Genomic DNA, 21159 nt, shown 5'->3' on the forward strand with positions numbered 1-21159 from the left:
TGTATCCTTAAAAATATTACATTACTATATATTTTGAAAATTTAACCATTGGATTATATGTTCTTTATATTCTTAATACACATGTCAAATTTTGGATCAATTGGATATTATTTACTATATGATATATAATTTTATATTTTATGCATAATTTTAAATTTCAAAAAATTACAATTTAAATAATTTATTGATCACACAACTATTAATCATTAATTTTATAGAAATTTTGCAAGTATAAAAGATAAAAGAAGAAAATGTAATCCAATAGTAGATTTGTCAAAATTCACATCCAATAAAAGGAAATTGAGTAAGATTATAGCCTAAAACTACAACCAATTTTATAGTTAAATTTTGTCCTATTTTTGATACTTCTAAAAAAAAAAAACTTATTTTTAATATATTATAATATAAATAACAATAAAATATCATAGTGAACATTATATATAATTTCTAAAAATACAATGGCTATGGATCTAACTTTTATAAATTAATAATTTAAAATTAATCTATTTAATTAGCATAAAATAATGTAAAATCAATTATAAAAACTTATAAAGAACATAGACAATTTATACTATATATCTTGTTGATAAACTCAAATCTTAGATCGTACTTTCATTATCAACTCTCCTGTTATTGGTGGTTACCTTACCTGCCCATTATTATTCTTCAATTTTATTAGTCAAGAAAAAATATTAAAACAGAAAAAAGAATGAAAAAACCTCTCCCACCACAAAACTCAACCCAAAGTAGGACCAGAAAAACAAAAATTCTAGGGCTTGAAAAAACCACAGTTGTGAACCTGTGTCGGTATCCAAGACTTTCGTTCAGTCAATGCATTTATCACACCAACACAAAAAAGTAAGTCTGTACGTGACAATATGTCATAACTATCCAAATGAAGGAGCCGAAGACCAAAAACACGCACCTCTTCTAGCTCCACCACAATCATCATCATCATCATCATCATCATTCTGCTTCAAACCAACCCCAATTTTTTTCTACACTTTTTGCTCTGCATGCATGGGTTGCTTCTCATTCTCATTCTTCTTCTTTATGTGCTGCGTTTTCCTTCCAAGTTTTACTTTCCCAGCCCCCATTTCCACCCACTCAATCGGCCCCGATTTCACAGCCTCCAACTTCCAATTCCTCGACACCAGTGGCGCTTTCTTACGCTCTCAAAATGGTACTTTCAAAGCCACAATTGATGCCAGACCATCCTCCTCAAAATTTTACTTCTCTATCGTCCACAGTGCCACCAATATCATAATCTGGTCAGCCAACCGCGACAGACCCATGTCAAGCTCTGACAAGTTGTCACTAACTGTCAACGGCCTCACAGTCACAAACCAAAATGGCCAAACACTCTGGTCAACCCCGCTATTCAATTCTGATATTTCTGCTATGCAGCTTTCAGAGACAGGAAATCTCGTTTTAGTTGATGCAGGAAACAATACGTTGTGGGAGAGTTTCGATCATCCGACGGACACTATTGTCATGGGACAGAGAATTCCTATTGGAAAATCATTGCAAAGCGCTGTGACATACGAGGACATGTCGGTGGGTGATTATCGACTTGAAGTTACTGACACGGATGTGGTGCTGCAATGGAATAAGATGAATTATTGGAAATTGTCCATGGATCTAAAGGAATTGTCCATGGATCTAAAGGCTGTCAGGAACTCTAACAAGGCCGTATCGTTGATGGTGATGAATGGTACAGGTTTGTATTTGCTAGCAAGTGATAATTCCACGGTTGTTCTAGTAGCTTTGAATGGTTCATCAAGTTTTAGGAGTGGTAAGTTGGGTCCCGATGGCAGATTTAGCATCGTCAGACCTCGGAGCGATAAATGGGAGTTAGAATTTGCAGGACCATTTGAGGATTGTGATCTTCCTCTCTATTGCAAAGAAATTGGATTGTGCAGAAGAAAGCCTCTGGGTGGAATTTGTTCTTGTTTACCAAAATTCAGTTATCAAAACAATGGTGATTGCATGCCAGTGAACCGTTCCCTTTCTCTGCCTTCAGCTTGTACTGCAGCTAGAAATGGCAGTCAATTGAATTCCTCTATTTCCTATCTAAAAGTCGGCCCTGGTATGGACTATTTTGCCAATAATTTCAGGGAGCCCGTGAAAAATAATGTAACGTTGTCGGTTTGCCAAGATTTATGCTCTCAAAGTTGTTCTTGTTTGGGCTTTTTCCATGAAAATTCTTCTGGTTCTTGTTATCTTCTTGAAAACCATTTAGGTTCTTTCATTTTGACAGACCACCATAAGGACCGTTTGGGTTATATTAAAGTTTTGGTTGGTTCTTCTCATGGAAACTCAATTGGGTCTAACATAAATCAGAAACAAAACTTATCAGTCGCTGGTTTCGTACTATTACCTTTAACAGTATTCTTAATACTAATAGTGTTTATAATCATTGCAATCCTTTGGTTGAGGAAAAAGCAGCTTTCTAAAACCAAAACTGTAAAACTAGACCGGAGTAACTCGTCATCGTCTGCAGAGCTAGAGATGATCTCTATCCCAGGCTTACTGAGAAGGTTTGATTATGAAGAGCTTGCAGCTGCTACTGAGAACTTCAAGACTCAGATTGGTAGTGGTGGATTTGGTACTATATACAGAGGTACTCTGTCAGACAAAACTGTTGTGGCGGTCAAGAAGATTACTAGTTTGGGAATCCAAGGGAAAAAAGAATTCTGTACTGAGATTTCAATAATTGGGAACATCCACCATGTCAATTTGGTTAGATTGAAAGGTTTTTGTGCACAAGGGAGGCAGCGCTTTCTTGTTCTCGAGTATATGAACAGAGGTTCATTGGGCAGTACACTCTTCGGTAATGGTCCTGTTCTAGAATGGCAAGAGAGATTGAAAATAGCCATTGGAACAGCAAGGGGGCTTGCTTACTTGCATACTGGATGTGAGCACAGAATCATCCACTGCGATGTGAAGCCAGAAAACATTCTCTTGAACGACAATTTACAAGTGAAAATCTCAGATTTTGGGCTGTCGAAGCTGCTAAATCCTGAACAATCTTTTCTATTTACAACAATGAGAGGAACTCGAGGCTATCTTGCACCTGAGTGGATAATGAGTTCCACAATTTCCGACAAGGTTGATGTATATAGTTATGGATTGGTTTTACTAGAGATTGTGAGGGGAAGAAAAAATTGCTCAATACAAACATGGAGCCATTGCACAAAAACTAGTAGCAGTGAAGGAAATGCCCTATCCTCATCCCCTTCTGTTTCGGAACACAGACTAATATATTTCCCTCTATTTGCGCTAGAAATGCATGAGCAGAGAAGGTACTTGGAACTGGCAGACCCGAGGTTAGAGGGACGTGTGACAAGCGAAGAGGTTGAGAAGCTAGTGCGGATTGCCTTGTGTTGTGTGCATGAAGATCCAGCGCTGAGGCCTTCTATGGCTCACGTTATTGGCATGTTGGAAGGTGGGTTGTCTTTGGGTGAGCCGAGGTCCGAGTCACTAAATTTTTTGCGGTTTTATGGCCAGAGATTTACCGAGATGTCAAGAATGGAAGGGTCCAATGAGCTGGATGACTTGGGGTTGTATCCAGATATGAATGCTACTTCTAATAGTGCTGCAGGTGTTTCATATAACCCAATGTCTTACATCTCTTCACAACAGCTTTCTGGCCCCAGGTAGTGCTCAAAGTTTCTGTACTAGTTATTAGGAAATATTGGCTCAATAAGGATGTGAATGTGTTGAGAGTTTTGGCTGGAGGTTTCTGAACCGGCAGACTCTCTATGTTTGAATTGTATCTACCAATATTGCCTGCAATTTTCGTTGCTCAATTGTAGATATGCAGGTTTTGGTTCTCTTGGCTTTAGATAGTAAAATTATTGTTAGATAGCATGGTAGAAGATTCCAACTTTGTGACTCTTCATGGTTGATCTTATTTGATTTTGATATGAAAAATTGGTATTATCATTAAGAATAAAGTTACTCTCCAAACTAGTTTAGAGAGAAACGGCCAAAATGGCCAACTGGCCCTAAAATCGTAAGTATATAGTTAGTTGGCTTTGTTTAGAAACATTATAGCTAACTAGCATCTCGAGTCTTAAAGACTCGATTTTGGTGTTCAAAATCGAGTCTTTCAGACTCGGTTTGTAGCTTGGATCAGCTCTGATGTGGCAGAGTTGCCACTTGGCATCCACATGCAGGGACGAACGCAGGAATTCAAGCTAGGGGGGGCGGAAATAAGCGTAAAAAAAAAAAATTTCGGGAAGTTGGGGCGGACATTTTTTAATGTAAGCCCGTCGAATTTCATCTAACAACTTATAAAAAAAATTGCTATATTAGGGTTGAAATTTTTTTATCAAGGGGACTCTAAAATTTTATCACTTTTTTATTTTATAGCAATTACAAAAAATTGTTTCGTTTGATAAAATTTGAAATCTATAGAGTAACATGGGGAGTTGAAACGATGACGCTTCTCTCTTGAACCAATAAAGTCACTCAAACTCAGTCAAGTGTCACAGTCACTCTCTCTCTCTTTCTCTCTGTCTCCTCCTTCCACCTCCATGAAGGAGAGGACTTTTGGGTTTCCTTTCTCTTCTTCTCTCAAATTTTGATACTTCCAAAACCCGAAAAAAAACAAAAACCTCTCTCATTTTGTTAAAAACTCATACATTTTTTATTTTCAGACATCCTTAATCTCTGTCTTTGCTCATGGCCAAACCTAGACCTGGGAAAAAGGACTTGGATGCCTATACCATTAGAGGCACTACCAAGGTTGTTAGAGGTAACGAACTTTTCAACTAACACAACCCCAATTCTTTGAAAAATTTTCAATTTCAGAGATGTAATTTGGTGGAGCCGTTGAAGTACGAGAACGGAAAGCCGTTGAAGTACGAGATGGGTCTCTCAACTCACAAGCATCACGGCGTCACGGCGACACGGCGTGGGCATCGGCGGCAGCGTCACGGCGTGGGTGAGTGGGTCTCCGTCTCTCTAAGTACTCTATCTCTACTCTGTCTCGCCTCTTTATCTCTCTGTCTCGCCTTTCACTTCCCTTTCTTTTTTTCCTTTGTTTCCTTTGTTTTTTGCTTTCTCCGTCTGGTTTTGGACTGTTGAGAGTGAGAGCTGAGTTTTTTTTTTTTTTTTCAAAGATTTACATGGGTCATGGGCTCCTGGGCTGTCCGGATGATGGGCTAAGGTTCATGATTTTTGGGAGGGGGGCCGGGCTAAAAACTCAAGGGGGGCAGAGCTAAAAACTCAAGGGCCCAAGCCCTTTTTTTTGAAAATTTTACTTGCTAAAAAAAAAAATTTTTGGACCCAGGGGGGGCCCGGGCCCCCTTAGCCCTCTACCTGGGTCCGTCCCTGTCCACATGGAAATCGAGTCTCTAAGACTCGATTTCTAACGCCTATAAATCACACCAACTTAGACCAAACACCAAAGCATCAGAGGAAAAACCCAGAGAAAATTGATGGAATAGTTGGTCCAATAGTTTTAACAGGCCATTGGCTTGTCATCCAATTCAGTACATAATGGATTACAAAAGAATTTATCATAATAATAATAATAATAATAACAACAACAACATAATCGACTTTGAATTATAAAAGCTTGTAAATTACTAAAGATGGAGAAGATAGCAATTATAGGATGAAATCTGGGATTATTTGAAAGAGAAAACGTAAGGAATGTGTTCTGTAAAGTAAGCAAAGCTAAAAATGGAAAGAAAAATGTTGAAGATACTATTACTAATTTTGCTATAGAAAATTTATAAAAAAAAATTTTGAGAAGAAGAAGAAGAATTTATTAATTGATGTCAGAAATATAATTGGTGCTACCATAATAACAGAATCAAATAACTTTTTAATTACTTTTTGTGTCATGTGTTTAATTGGTATATACATCATTTAGAAAAAGTTTCATCATTATGTACATAATAATTTAAGCCTATATATTTGTGTTCGTGCAGGATTATTGGAGAAACTTAAGCAATTATTTATCAATATGAAAGGAATTTCTTAGCCTACCTCATCTTCCAACTCATAGACGGTGTTACGAAAGATCCAATTTGCTTCATCAATATTCGATAATTGGTTCAATAAGGTGCTAAATAAAGCTCGGTATGTGCCAGCATCAGCCATGAAAGAAGGTAGATCATTGGCTCCTAGTAATGGCATCGAGGGCAGTGATACTGTAGGCTCTTCTAAGGGCAACTTTAGTGTTCCTTTATAGCCATGATAATAGATTGCATTAACAGCACCAGACTGAGTGAAAAATGGAGCACCATCTAAGCCTAGTTCCCGAGCTATGTTTAGAGCCCATGGCATGACTGCGTCATACACAACAAATTTTGGAGGGTGTTTGGTACTTTTTTGGGTTTCAATCAGCTTTGTCAAGCTTTGAGAGACTGTCACTCTGAAGTTTTCATAGTATTCATCACTGTCACTGGTGTCAAAAGTTTTATTTTCTGTAGAGCCATCAGAGATGATTTCTACGTTGATAGTGTGGCTGGCTATGGCTTTCACTGACTCACTAATAGTGGTGGTAGCTACTAATGTAACTCTAGGACCCTTTGAGGCTAGGCGCTTTGAGAATTGGAGCATTGGGTTTATGTGACCTTGTATAGGGTATGGAAGTACTAGGATATGAGGTTGAGTTTGAGTTTGACTCTCCATTCTCTCTGTCGATCTCTTTATGTGTGTGAAGAAACTTAGGATGAAGAATTCATGAACCGGGAATCAAATATATAACTCATTGGTTGAATAATTGCATTAACAAGTTGTCCTAGATGCTTTTTAACCCAAAAAAAAAAAATTGTCCTAGATGCTTTGCATATCTCATACTTTTTCCCACCTTCCAGTCCAATGACCTTGACGGGTAAACGGATTTAGGCTCATTTTGTTAGTTGGGTGGCCTCATCTTCACAATGTTATGGCCTTTAAGATTTGCCTCTTAGATTCTTATTGCTGCGTTTGTAGATGTAAGAAAAATAATAATGTTGATTGTTCTGTTTAGACCCCTTAAACCAAATTATTTAACCAATTAATTAACCAAGTTGATTATTAAGTTTATTATTCAAATCTAGGTTAAACAAGCATATATCATATCATGCACAACAACGGAAAAGCAAATAACATCATGATATGATGACCTAGGAAAACTGATGAAACGAACTATTTCAAGGTTAAAATCTAGGGAGGATTTGACCTAATTATCCTCAAGGTAAAACAAATTGACTTTAAGAGAATCAAAATTTTTAGAATCAAATTTAATCTTAAATCTATTGCTACATCCAGTAATAACTTACTAACACAACCATGTGCAAGTTTCGAATCCATAGATTCCTTCTCTCCTTGGTTTTATTGCAACACAAACACCCATGCTTGTGATTTTGAGATCCCACTCAAACGTTTTAGATCACCACCAGTAGTTGATCTTGTAGCAGCAACTAAGTTCTACCATTGCTTGATTGGAGATCTTGCTCTGGTAGATTCTTGTGTAGTTTAAAGGTACAAAACCTCTCAGCTCTCATAAAGAGTAACACACAAGTCTTCCATAAGTCTGAAAAACGTAGCTAGAGTTTCCCTTTTATATGTGGACAAGTTAGAATGAAATCCTAAACGTTTTTGCAAGCATGGGCCTGATTTAAAATTCAGCAGAATTACTTTTTCTCCTATTCTCAATCGGTCGAGCCTAATTCTTGATTGATTAAGTTTGGCAGATTGTGACTTCCCTTTTCTACAGTTAGCTTGAACTTGAAACTTAAAACTTACACATTTGAGCATTGCCTAACATATAGATTAGACATGTTTTATTCTCGGTTTACTAACACATACAAAATATGATTCTAAACATTTAATCCCAAAACTTTAGAACCAAGCAAATGTATTTGGAATGAGTGATGGTACTGTGTTTTGTATAACATCATTTATAATCTTTCATTTCTAGGTTTTTTTTTTTTTTTTTTTTTTTTTTTTAGAAGAATCTTTCATTTCTAGTTCTTTTTTTTCCGTCATGCAAAGTACAGCTTGATGATTTTATAGAGAGAGCCAAATCATTAGTAATTATAACTTAAAAAGTTATAAGTGGGCAAAACTTGGGTTCCATGCTTCTAATAAATCATGACACCATTACAACAAATCTAGTCCTCCAGTAGTGGGTAAAATTTGGGTCAAATATGACATATGACACCATTAAGCTTCTCTCTCTCTCTCTCTCTCTCTCTCTCTCTCTCAGGTGTATTACAATATATAATAATTATTTCATAATATTGTTGTTACAAATTTTATTGTAGAAAATTATTTTCAAACCAACTCTTTTGCGAGGGGTCGAGTTTGGAAAGATTGGGTAGTTTCTCGACCAATCATAGGATTATCTATGTGCAATATTAACCTAGGTTGGGTTTCCTTCTTATAAATACTTAGAACTGCTTTGAAGTTAAGAAAGTTATTAGGATTATTGTAAAGGGTCCAATTAATAGGTGTTTTTAGAGGATTTGTTGATAAATCATTGAGAAAAGTTAACAGATATCCTAAGGGTATTTATTAGTAAGCTATTTTAGAAACAAATTTATGATAAAAGAAAAAAAATTAATGTTTTGAAATTTTTTTTCTATTTCTCATAAAAGTGGTACCAAACCTTTCCTAAAATGGTTCATTAACAAAGAATAAGGTTTTTTTCCAAATTATTTTGAGGAGAAACATTTCAAACTTCTCATATATCTTTTTACTATGTATCAATTTTGAAAGTTTAATCATTGGATTGCATGTTTCTTATGTTTTTAACATACATGTTAAATTTTGGTCAAATTAGATGCTATTTACTATTTAATCAATAAACTTTTGTTACGTACAATTTTAGATCACAAAAACTTGAAATTTAGACATTTGATTAATGGCATAGTAATTGATCTTAATCTTTTCGAAATTTTGCAAAAATGAAGGATATAATAATAACATGCAATCTAATGGTTAGATTTTCAAAATTCACACTTAATAAAAAGATATATGAATAGTTTGAAGAGTTTCTCTCCAAACTAGAAACAATTTCCATTAACAGATGCTCTAAGAGTACTTATTAACATGATCCTAAATCATTTTAGGATAATTCTAATACCATTTTTATGTGTGATACAGAAAACTATATAAAAAAATCAATTATAATTTTTTCCTTTCCCATAAAATTTTTCTAAAAGTTTTTCCTAAACGAATATCCTTGAGTTATCCGTTAAAAAAAAAATCCTATTATAAATTTTGTCTAAAGTTATTCAATATGTAGTCAGTGCATATCATATTGAATGCTATTTTCGTTTGGTCAAGCAAATTCAAAATTTCTAAATCCAACTCCTTTACTGCCCTATTTTTGTGTCCTATTTTATACTTCGCCAATTGGGGTGTGCACAAATATCTTAATGTCTAACTTAAAAAAAAATACTAATAAAAATAAAAATAAAACCCTAACAAGTTGTGATTGATAGAGTATAAAGTAAAGTACAAAAAGTGAGATAAATCAAAAATACCAATCCTTTATCCCACTTTTGTGTTATACTTTATGCTCCACCAATTGTCATAATATAAATAAATAAATATATATATATATATATATATATATATATTCCAGTTTAAATGTTGTTTTATAAAGAAAAAAAATGTGACAAGTTGTGGTTGGTAAAAATATAAACTAAAGCATAAAAAGTGGGATAGTATGTCTTTGTGTTAAAACCATTTTTCTCTTTTCCTTATATGTGTGTATTTGTTTCTTAAAAAAAAAAAAAAAAAAAAAAAAAAAAAAAAAAAAAAAAAAAACCTTATACTTTACTAAACTATTACTTCACGTCTTTAAAAAATAAAAAATAAAATAACTTTCAACTTAACTGTTTTAGTCCTATCTAGAGTCTTTAAAAATTGTGAAGCATGCCTTCAAGGACGGATTCAGAATTTCATGTTAGGGGAGGCCAAACTTAAATAAATAATAATAAAAAAAAAGAAAAACCATATAATATTAACAAACTATCAACCAAGATAAATACATAATATCATTGCTTCTTAATATATTAAGATGTAATTTTCTACCAACAAAAATAAAAGACTATTTTTTTTTTCATCTCTATTAGTTACCTATTCTTTATTGTTGCCCCACTATAAACAAAAAGTCAAATACCAAACAATATTATATATTCTCTATAGACACTTTTCTCTTTATATATTATAACTTTATTCCAAGGTTTTGAATTCTGTTTCAGAGATCATTACATAAAAATTTTTGATACTGGAGTATACTGGTGCACTGCCCCAAAATAAAGCGTAGGATATATATAGGTTTTTTTAGAAAAAAAAAATCTTAATAAAATGAAATAGATTATTTATAAAGTATTTATATATATATATTTGGTATTTTTGTAAATAAGCAAACATCTTCAGGGTATTTGTAAAGTACATAATTTCCAAGAAGTTTCCAAACTCACATTTTCACTCCTACCCACGTGACTCTACTCCTCTTTTCTTTATATATATATATATATATATATATATATATATATATATATATATATATATGTATATGTATATATATATTGGTATTTTTTTAAATAAGTAAACATCTTTAGGGTATTTGTAAAGTACATAATTTCCAAGAAGTTTCCAAACTCACATTTTCACTTTACCCATGTGACTCTAGTCCTCTTTTCTTTTATATTCATTTCTTATCTCACCTAACACTACTATTTCACCATTTCAAACCCACCTCTAAATCTCCCATAATTTTTTCTTCTTTCTTTTCTATATGTTTCTTTTCACCGTGCCTCTCTCTAGCTTCATTTTCTTCATTATTTTTAGAAAAAAGTTTAACTATAAAATTGTTTATAGCCTAAGGTTACAACCCTACGCAATAAATTAAATATTATTGCATATTTTTAAAACCTAACCGTTGAATTTTATGTTCTTTATACTTTTAATATACATGTCAAATTTCGTGTCAATTGGATATTATTTACTATGTGATCTATAAGTTTATATTTTAAGCACAATTTCAAATTACAAAAACTTGCAATTTAAACAATTTATTGATGACATAGTGTAAGAGTCCTTTTATTGACAATGTCCAGGCCCAAGTTAAAGTAAGGACCCTGGGCCTTTGAGTCGTTGTTTAAAGGGACTGGGCTTAGTTCACCGCAGCTAAATGGGCTGTTTACAAACCAAGTGGTGCATAGAGCAAAAACCCTACAATACATACATACTAGCAAGCAAGAATATATATATGTATTGAACAGCAAGAAACAGTAAATGAACAATGTAATAAAGAGAGAGGCAAATATATTGTTAAGGATCCTTAAAATACTATGAAATATTTCATCACTTTTCTTAGTTGTAAATCACAATGTGCTCACTAAGACGTGTTAGAATGTCCAAAATAAGCTCAAAAATTATAGATTTAGATGGCTATCCAATCCTCTAAGACTTGCAAAGTTTGAATCCCTTTGAATCCAAGTATGTTCTATAATGGCTGTTTTGGGATACCGGACGATATTTCTCTTTCTTTTACTACTTTCTTTGAGTTTTTTTACAGAGTTTTCTTAATGATTCTGTTATGATTCACTCTTATTGAGTGCCACTTCAATGTTAGTTACTTCTCCCTTTTATAGCGTCATTATAGGGTTTCGGGGTACCACTAATTCTCCTCCTCTGCTCCCTTAGGTACCAGAGCTCACGTTGTGCTAGCCACTTTGATGACTGGTCATTTCATTGTTTCTCATAGTTTTCTTCTTTAGGTGTTGTTTCCCTAAAAGCTTCTTATTGACTTTCCATTCTAGGGTGTCTTTAGAGGGCTGACATCCAATCTCTCTTCCCTCAAGGCTTCTAAACCTTATATTTTCTGACTTAGCTTTTTGGCTGTCCTTCTTTTTGTCATCTTTCCTAGGTGAGCCGAATCCATTCCTGCTAGGTTGAAGGTTTTCCCGACTACTTCTCTTTATAGTTCTTCTTTCTAGATTACCTGAGGTACCAGCCCCTTGTTCATGAATTGTTACTTTCTAAGCCTTCTGGTTCCTTTCTGCATCATTGGGTGATTGAGAAGGACGTATCTGTCATTCGTTCCTTGTGTTTCTTGGTGCTCTTTTTGAACTATCTCAATCTCATCCTAGTTGTGCTGCACATCCTGAGGATCTTGAGCTCCTGGCAGTCTCTAAGTATCCTAGCCCAATTCTTCCCATTGGACTTCCTTTGATTTTCTGATCTTGACAGGCTGGACTTTTTTTCCTTTCTTTCCTTCGTTTCATAGGCCCTAAGGCTTGTCCTTTCGTGGGTTTTGGGCTTTAAATATTGTTTTAATGGACTTGGGCCATTATTTTCTCTTGTGGTGAGCTCAACCCTTTTATATGGGGTTCACCTACTATGCTATTTTAGGCCTTGGTATTATAGCTTTTTTAGACCTCAACACATAACTATTGATCTTTAATTTTCTAGAAATTTTGCAAGTATAGAGGATAAAAGAAGAATATATAATCTAATAGTGGATTTGTCAAAACCTCCAATAAAAAGATATTGAGTAAAATTGTAGCCTTAGGCTACAACCAATTTTGTAGCTAAATTTTATTATTATTTTTATTTTCACATCCTTGATCTCACTCTCTAGTCTCTACTCTCTCCAGCTTCTATCTTTTAGGATCTCTCTTTCTCTCTCATTTTTATTTTCCTAAATTTGGTTTGTACGTAACTGTGGGTTAAAAGGGCTTTAATGGGATTTTTGTTTTTTTCGGTTGAACTGGGCTTTGGGCTAGCTGCTTGCGTGGGGGGGAGGGTTGGTTAAGGCTTGGAAGAGAGGGCCTTACTATATTAAAAAGACAACATTGCCCACTAGATTAAAGAAAGGTATTAAGTATTGGGCTAGGATTTGCTGCAACTAAGGTTGCAGCAATTCCTACATAAATCATTGTATTTATTTTGTTTTAAAGAAAATCAATGGTGGAGATCAGACCTAATAAAGTAAAAGTGGAACCCACAAAAATAATTTGCCGCATTGCACAAATCTCAAAGCATTTAAAGAGAAATATTTAGACAAGTGTCCATTTAACAGCTTGACACATCACCATTAAGTATTAATTGCGTGTGTGTGTATATATTAAAGGACAAAATTTAGCTAGAAAACTAGTTGTAACATAAGGCTACAAACTGCTCTAATAAATTGACATGTGTAAAAAATGACATGTGCACTGTACATGATTACTTCAGTACAGTTAATCCAACCAATCTTAGTTAACTACACTGCTTATTAAAAAAATAAAAACTAAAAAAACTATACCTATACGTATATAGTATACTCTCTCTCTCTCTCAAACAATACCAAAAAATCCAAAACTCCACTACCGATCACCCGAATCACTCTTCTCCCTCCACCACTAGCCCACCCAAACCATCCTTTGTTTCCACCGCCGGCTAACCTCAAACCCTCCTCTGTCTCCACCGCCAGCCCACCCAGTCTCTGCTGCTCAAAGCCACTTCTTGTACATCGCTCTGCCACTTCACCGGTCAAAACTAAATTACCTTTTTCCTTGATAACCATGATTCCTTCAAGAGCTGAAGAGGATTTGCTAGCTTCTTTTTTTTTCTTTTTTTTTTTCAAAGTTCTGTTGAGGTTTCAATCTAATTCTTCTTTAGGTCTCACTTTCTTCAATTGGGTCTAGAATGATTTAAGTCTCGGACCCACTAGCTAGAATTACTGTATTAACTTGGCTATCAACTAGTGCTTGCATCTTGTGCAATTATTTTTCTTTTGACATTTTCTTTTGAAGCTACAATCAGAATTTTTTAACTTTATTTTTTACATTTTTATTCTATTTTTGAATTGAAACAAATCTAAAAGGTGTTGGAGAGATCCTATAGTCATTTGAATTCTTTTTGGGTTCTTATTGCTAAACTTGTCAGGTTTCACACACATTGTTTATAAAAGAGATCATGAGATGTATCTAAATGATGTTCCTCTCTTCGTCTCAACCTAAAATATTTGTATAAATGACACTCCCTAGTCCCTACTCCCCCCACGCGTCTAATTTCTATAAATGCAACAAATAGATCCTTATCCTTCTTAATAGAATATTCTTTTTTTTCAAAGATTCCTACCTAAAGTTACGCTTCATTTCCTTGAATTATACAATTGAGTGGGAATCTTAGATGGGTACATCTCATCCACTTTTGCAATATAAAAACTCAATAATATTAGCACTTGAGATCATTGCTTACATAAATGAAAAGGGAAGGTTGTATCTATACAGAAATTCGGGGAGGGTTGAGGCTTGGATTAGAGACAGAAAGGTTTTGTTTTTGTCATTCTAGGTGTCAAAATGGTGACCCTTTCATCTTTGTCTATTTCTAAGACAACAAAGAGAGGTTCTTTCTATTTAAAAAGTATGACTTTGGACAAGATCCATTAAAAAAGTGATACTTTTTTTTTTTTTTTTTTTTTTGAGAAGGGGAAAAAAATAAAAAGAGCGATACTTTTATATCAATAATTGTTGAAGTGATGTTGAAGCTATAAAGTGTAGAATGGAGCAAGATTTAATTTGGATTTATGTCCTCTTTTTTTTTTTTTTTTTTTTTTTTTTTTTTTTTTTTTTTTTTTAGAAAGGAATGAATCCACTTTAATTAAGATAATAATCAACTTTAAGTCGTTACATCAACATACACCAAATAGGAAATGTCTAGCGGAACAGATTCCATCCAAACGGACAAAGGGGAAGACTTTCTTGCTCTCCTAGCTAAAGCATGAGCTACTCCGTTGCCCTGCTGCCTCACGTGAGAGAAAGAACAGGATTGAAACCAACCCATTAATGACATGCAGTCTTTAACAATGTGCCCAATACTGGACCTGTTTGGGCAGCCCCCTGTTAGGGCCTTTACAACAGTCTTTGAATCACCTTCAAAGATAACCCTACACAATCCCAATTCCTCCATGAAGATCATAGCCCTCCTAGCTGCCAACGCCTCAAGAATCTCCACTGTTTGAGGCATGACGAGCTTCTCTGCTAAGGACGCTGTCACCTGTCCCAGTTCATTCCGCACTACAACACCGATTCCTACTGCTTCTTCCTCCGCAAAGTAAGCCCCATCGTAGTTTGCTTTGTACATCCCAGGTTCCAGTGGAGTCCAACGTTGTGGCTGTGGTTGTAATCTCAGTGGCATGTTCTTGGGTTTTGCCTTAAAATCTTTTAAAATAGCTTCTGCCGTGTCAACTATCTTCTCAGGTGGTAAACATTACTCCTTGAAGTGGCGTTTGTTTCTTCTGCACTAGGCGATCACTGTGAATAGCTCTACGTCTTCCTCATTTTGTTTTACAGCGGACACCAGATCACTGAAGGAGTCCAGATGCATCTGAGTTTGTTTCATGCTATTAAATCCATGACCCCAGCAACACTGACTTTGGACACATTCCCATAGTGCATGCAACACGGTTTCTCTGTTCAAGCTGCAGCTGTTGCACACAGGAGAGTTTACCACGTTTCGTCGATGGAGGTTCGCCAAGGTTGGTAAGGACTTGGTACAAGCTCGCCAATAGAAGTTTTTTTATTTTATTTGGGATCCTCATCTTCCAAATTCCCTTCCAAAAACTTCTCAGATTGCTACTGTTTGACCCCGATGCTTCTCCTCTGTTTTCAAGCTCTTCCAATAATTGATATCCCGTCTTCACCGAGTAATTTTTGTCCCTAGTTCGTGGCCACACTAAGCAGTCCCTCATCACCGATTTACATAATGGAATGGCTTTAATTTGCTGAGCCAAAAAAGGTGCAACTATTAAGTCAATTAGCTCCTCATTCCACTCCATTGTGGTCGGATTAATGAGTGAGGACATAGTAGAATCATCCTCAGAGCCTGGTGTGCGTGGTACAGCTCCATTCGGGAAGCATCCAGGAATCCATTTGTCATGGAACACCCTAATCTGTGTGCCATCTCCCACTCTCCACATCATTCCTTTTTCAATAACATGCCTAGCTTTGAGCAAGCTTTGCCAAGCAAAGGAACCCGTGGAGCATCTTGCTTCAAAAACCGATCCTGAGAGGAAATACTTGGTGCTGAAAACCTTGTACAGAAGGGACTCCTTTTCAGTTTGTAATCTCCAAATTTGTTTAGCTAGCATAGCTTCATTAAATCTAACCAAATCTTTGAATCCCATTCCCCCCTCCGCTTTTGATTTGCACAAGATTTTCCAACTTTTCCAATGGATTTTCCGCTGTCCACCTCGCTCTCCCCACCAAAATTTTCTTATTTGCATTTCAATCTCTTTGCATAAACCCATCGGCAATTTGAAGCAAGTCATTGCAAATGTAGGGATCGCTTGAACCACTACTTTTAGTAAGACTTCTCTCCCCGCTTGAGATAAAAGTTTCTCCTTCCACCCTTGAAGCTTCGCCCACACCCTTTCCTTAATGTAATTTAAGCTCGCCTTTTTATTTTTCCCCACAACAGCAGGTAGCCCAAGGTACTTCTCATACTCCTTTATTTCTGCAACCCCTAAAAGCTCCATGATTTCTCTCTTCATGTCATTGGACACAGCTTTACTAAAGAAAAGCGTTGTCTTCTCCCGGTTTATTTTCTAGCCGGATGCATGCTCATAGCTAGTTAGGATGTTTTGGATGGCTTGTAAATCTTCCTTCCTTGCACGGCAAAATAATAAGCTGTCATCTGCAAAAAAAAGGTGAGTAATCTTTGGCCCATTTTTGCATAATGAAAAGCCTCTGATACTGTCGTCCTTTGCAGCCTTCTGAATCATTCTATTTAACCCTTCCGAGCATAATAAGAACAAGTATGGTGACAATGGGTCCCATTGGCGAATTCCCCTAGAAGGGAAAATTTCACCCTTAGGTTCCCCATTTACCAATATTGAGTAGGACACCGTGCTAATGCATTCATGAATGAGCTTCAGCCACCTATCACAAAACCCATCTTCCTCATAATTTCCACCAGAAAAAGCCATTCCACCCTATCATACGCCTTGCTCATGTCCAACTTGAGGGTCATAAAACCTGCTTTCTTAGACTTTTGAGTCTTCATATGGTGGAGCAACTCAAAAGCCACCAGAATGTTATCTGAAATAGCTTTATTAGACTGAAAAGCACTCTGTGAGTCAAAAATAATAAGAGGCAGGACTTTTTTGAGCCTATTTGCAGCAACCTTAGATACAATTTTATAAATAACATTACATAGAGAAATAGGGCGGAATTTTGATACTACAGATGGACTTTTAACTTTTGGGATTAAAGTTATAAAAGTACGATTAATGGAAGAAGGGATTGAACCCGAGTTTAGGGAATTGAGGACTGCCTTTGATACATCCTCACCAATAGATGGCCAAAAGTTTTGGTAGAACAAAGGAGGTAAGCCATCTGGTCCGGGTGCCTTTAGTGGTGCCATTTGTTGAAGTGCTTCCTCCACCTCTGCCTAGACAAACTCTGCATCTAACATTGCATTCTGGTCCTCCGTAATAACAGTGGGGACTGTCATCAGAACTTCTTCCAAGTTTGATGGTGAGGCCGAGGTAAAAAGGTTCTGGTAGTAATCTATCAAAATCCCTGATATCTCCTCCTCATCTGTGCACACCATTCCCGCCTCATTCTTCAATTCTTCAATTCTATTTCTCTTATATCTATGTGAGGCCTTATTATGGAAAAATTTTGTGTTTTGATCACCCTCTTGTAACCACAAAGCCCTTGACCTTTGTTTCCACATCTTTTCCTCCTTTATTAATAAGCCATTTATCTCCCATTTCAACCGATTCACCGTTTCCATTGTACCCTCCCTGATTGCTCTCAGTTTTGCCTGCCGTAGTTGTTGCTTCTTTTCTTTTAGTGCATTGGTAATATTTCCAAAGGAGGTTCGGCTCCACTGTTTAAGCTTTGCCTGACACACCTTTATTTTACCTTCCACTTGGACCATCGGGTTACCTGGACAAACCCTCCTCCAAGCAAGATCCACAACCTCACCACACCTCTCATCCTCCAACCACATATGCTCAAAGCTCCATGGTTTTTTGTGCTTCATTTGGACCCCTTTTAGAAGGATGATCAGTGGCTTATGATCCGAGGAACCACATTCTAAGTGCACAACCTTTGTTACTGGAAACTTTTCTATCCAATCAATGGTAGCAACTGCACGATCAAGCCTTTCCCATATTGTATTACCCCCTCTAGAACCTCTATACCACGTGTACTTCCCTCCCACATAACCCAAATCCTTAAACTCGCATTCATCAAGAACCTCCCTAAAAGTTTCCATCTGTCTAATTGGCCTAAGTCTTCCACCCAATTTTTCATCTGCCTTCAAAATTTCATTAAAGTCACCCGCACACAACCATGGAAGGGTGAATTTATTTTTTAATCTCCTCAATTTATCCCATGACTCGTTGCGAATTCTAGTATCTGGCTCTCCATAAAACCCAGTAAACCTCCATTCATCTTCCAACCCTTTATTCAAGATCACATCAATGTGGTTGGGGGAATATGTGTCTAGGGAGATATTACACTCCTCTTTCCAAAAAATAGCCACCCCTCCTCCTCGACTTATTCTTGAGACTTCTATCAACCCTTTAAATTTGTATCGAACTTTTATTTCCTCCAGCCTAACTTTGTCAAGCCATGTTTCGGCTAGGAACACGACTAAGGGATCTTGTGCTTGGATTAAGTCACCAAACTCTTGATCTGTCTGTGGGTTCCCAAGCCCACGACAGTTCCAACATAAGATGCTCATTGCCTCTGGCAGGGCTGAATATCAGACCCCGCCAATTCAATTGTAGTAACTTGATCATCATGAGAAACCTGCTTCTTCTTTTTGGTTAACTCAAGATTCACCAATTCAGTACCTGGACGTTTCAGAGATTTCAATGGAGGAATCGCAGCTAGGCTATTTATTTTCTTGCGCACTACTCTCTTCCACGTAGAGTTTACATTCACGGCCACCCCAGACAAACTTTCCTGCTCCTTATTTTTTTCATCTATCACGTTAGGTTCAAAACTATTAGGGTTTTCTTCATTAAGTGCCACGTACTGCACTTTTTCCTTCAATTTTCCACATGCCTCCTTATCCTGGAAACAATTATCTATCATAATCCCACAATAATTGGAATTTCCCTTAATAGCACTATCCGTTTCCCCAATTATCACTGAGCCAATAGTAGAGTCCTTCTCCAAGTCAAACTTATTTAATACCAAATCAATCTCACGTAATTTTTCATTAAATAGTTCCCCTTGAAAACCGGCACCCTTCCCCAACTGAATTGATTCTGCCTTATCACTCGTTGAACCTATAGCAATCTCACATAATTTTTCATTAAATAATTTCCCTTGAAAACCGGCACCCTTCCCCAACTGAAGTGATTCTGCCTCATCACCCGTTGAACCTTCTTTATGAGTAACGTCCATAACGTCTTCATCCATAATTTGTGCATTAACTGCCTTCATCTTGCTCCCCTGCGCCTCCTCCACCGGAATTCTTCCTTGCTCCGCCGCACCTTCCTTTCCACATGCTTCACCGAGATTGCCACTGGAAAAAATCTCCTTCTGTTTCTTGTTCCTGTCTAATTCCTTCTTCTTTGCTTCGTAGAACCCCGGGACTACTAGCACGAAGTTGTTGTGTGCCGGTAAAGATGATGCACGCAACCATGAGCCATACTCCTGCTCTTCCTTTGTTAAAGTGCCACTGCTCTGTATCCAGCGATCGCAATCTCTATCAACGTGATTCAGCCGACCACACCAATAGCAAACATTTGGCAACCGCTCATACTTGAAGGTTACCCAGCCCCTCAATCCATTGCGAAGTTTAAAAATTCGTCCACGACAGAGAGGAAGGGTTACATCAACCTTTACTCGCACCCGCATGATAGTACCACGATCCACCTCACCTAGACTAGTCCCCTTGTCTACTACACCCACCGCTTCACAGAGTTTCTCAGCCACCTCTCTACTCAGGTATTTTGCTGGAATGTCATGAACTTGCACCCACAAAGAAACATGATCAAAAACCAAGTCCTATATTGGGATGCGATAATCGTATCGTTTTAGCATCACTAGATGTTTGTCGAAACTCCAAGGTTCACCCTCTATAATTTTCTCCACCTCCTCTTCATTGTCAAAAATAAAAAGGATGATATGATCTCCTACCCTCCGTACCTTAAATCCGTTCTTTGGCCTCCAGATAGGATTGAAAGTTCTCACAACAGATTCTGTGTTCAGAGCTCGTTTTGTCAAAAATTTTGCTGCAATGGTTACGTTATTCGAGCTCTCATTGTCATCGAGTTGGACCTCTTTGCCTTCCCTTTCATCCAAGGATAAATTCCCCCATTTTGTGACCAGATTTTCCATGATTCTTCTCCTAGCCTTTGTAGTCCCCTACTCACACAGTGTTTCCCAAAACCCCCGAAAAAAAACAGCCCACAAAACCTTCAGCAACAGTTTTACTGGAGGTACTCTTTGCCTTACACGAAAGGAACAGCAATTCTACAATATCAAGGTCTGGCGAGTAAGGCCCTCTGAAAGTTCAAAAACGTGTACAAAACACCTTTGAACGTTTAGACCCCCAAATTACAACTTAACCAATACAAGCAATATGTCAAACAACTAGTGTGCGGAAACTTAACACATGCTATAATACGAAATTGGTTAAAGACTATCTAAGCCATAACAAAATAAAACCACAGCAAATAATAAAAAGGCAAAGATAGAGAGGAAGGAAGATGCAAACACAAAGACAACACGCGATGTGTTATCGAAGAGGAAACCGAAGTCCTCGGCGAAAAACCTCTCCGCCGCCCTCCAAGCGGTAAACAATCCACTAGAAAATACAGTTGGGATACAAGGACAGCAATAGACCCTCCAAGCCTAATCTACCCAGTGCACCTAAGCCCTCCAAGCTTCTTGCTCCAACGAGGTTGCGCCGAACCTTTTTCTTTTCTAGCTTCCCGAATTCCGCTACTAGACTGTAGCATCAACCAATGAAGATTGGTTCCTTCCTAACTGCTTCCCAGAAATCCAAACAACTGTCTCACAGTGATGATGATGGTGAGAACCAGGTTTGGTATAATGCCTCTCAAGGATTTGACAATGGAGAGGAAGAGAGTTGAGGAATTTGAAGAGACTCTAAGGTAGAGATTGTGGGTGAAACAATCTGGTTTTTCTTTAGGGTTTCTCTCTCAAAATTCTCTCTAGA

At 36.8% G+C, this 21159-nt stretch overlaps 4 protein-coding genes across 5 annotated transcripts; 1 reads left to right on the forward strand and 3 right to left on the reverse strand.

Moving 5' to 3' along the window:
* The first annotated feature begins 778 nt into the window (after positions 1-778).
* LOC126702930 (G-type lectin S-receptor-like serine/threonine-protein kinase At5g35370) lies at positions 779-6646 on the forward strand. 2 transcript variants are annotated; one of them, XM_050401797.1, is made up of 2 exons: positions 779-3659; positions 5946-6646. In XM_050401797.1, the coding sequence occupies exons 1-2, from the start codon at positions 832-834 to the stop codon at positions 5962-5964; spliced, it is 2847 nt and encodes a 948-aa protein (XP_050257754.1). In that variant the 5' UTR covers positions 779-831; the 3' UTR covers positions 5965-6646. The 2 variants fall into 2 exon arrangements, with proteins under 2 accessions (XP_050257754.1, XP_050257755.1); XM_050401798.1 differs by lacking the exon at positions 5946-6646 and having other exon boundaries at positions 779-3959.
* Positions 5995-6651, reverse strand: LOC126703941 (mogroside IE synthase-like). Its single transcript, XM_050402994.1, has one exon. It carries the CDS (start codon positions 6649-6651, stop codon positions 5995-5997), a length of 657 nt encoding a protein of 218 aa, XP_050258951.1.
* Positions 6652-14628: 7977 nt separating this feature from the next.
* LOC126703942 (uncharacterized) lies at positions 14629-15147 on the reverse strand. Its single transcript, XM_050402995.1, has one exon. It carries the CDS (start codon positions 15145-15147, stop codon positions 14629-14631), a length of 519 nt encoding a protein of 172 aa, XP_050258952.1.
* Positions 15148-17400: 2253 nt separating this feature from the next.
* LOC126703944 (uncharacterized) lies at positions 17401-18705 on the reverse strand. Its single transcript, XM_050402996.1, has one exon. It carries the CDS (start codon positions 18703-18705, stop codon positions 17401-17403), a length of 1305 nt encoding a protein of 434 aa, XP_050258953.1.
* Positions 18706-21159: the final 2454 nt, after the last annotated feature.

Source organism: Quercus robur, chromosome 10 (genome assembly GCF_932294415.1).
Source record: "Quercus robur chromosome 10, dhQueRobu3.1, whole genome shotgun sequence".
In the NCBI taxonomy this organism is placed as follows: Eukaryota; Viridiplantae; Streptophyta; class Magnoliopsida; order Fagales; family Fagaceae; genus Quercus; species Quercus robur.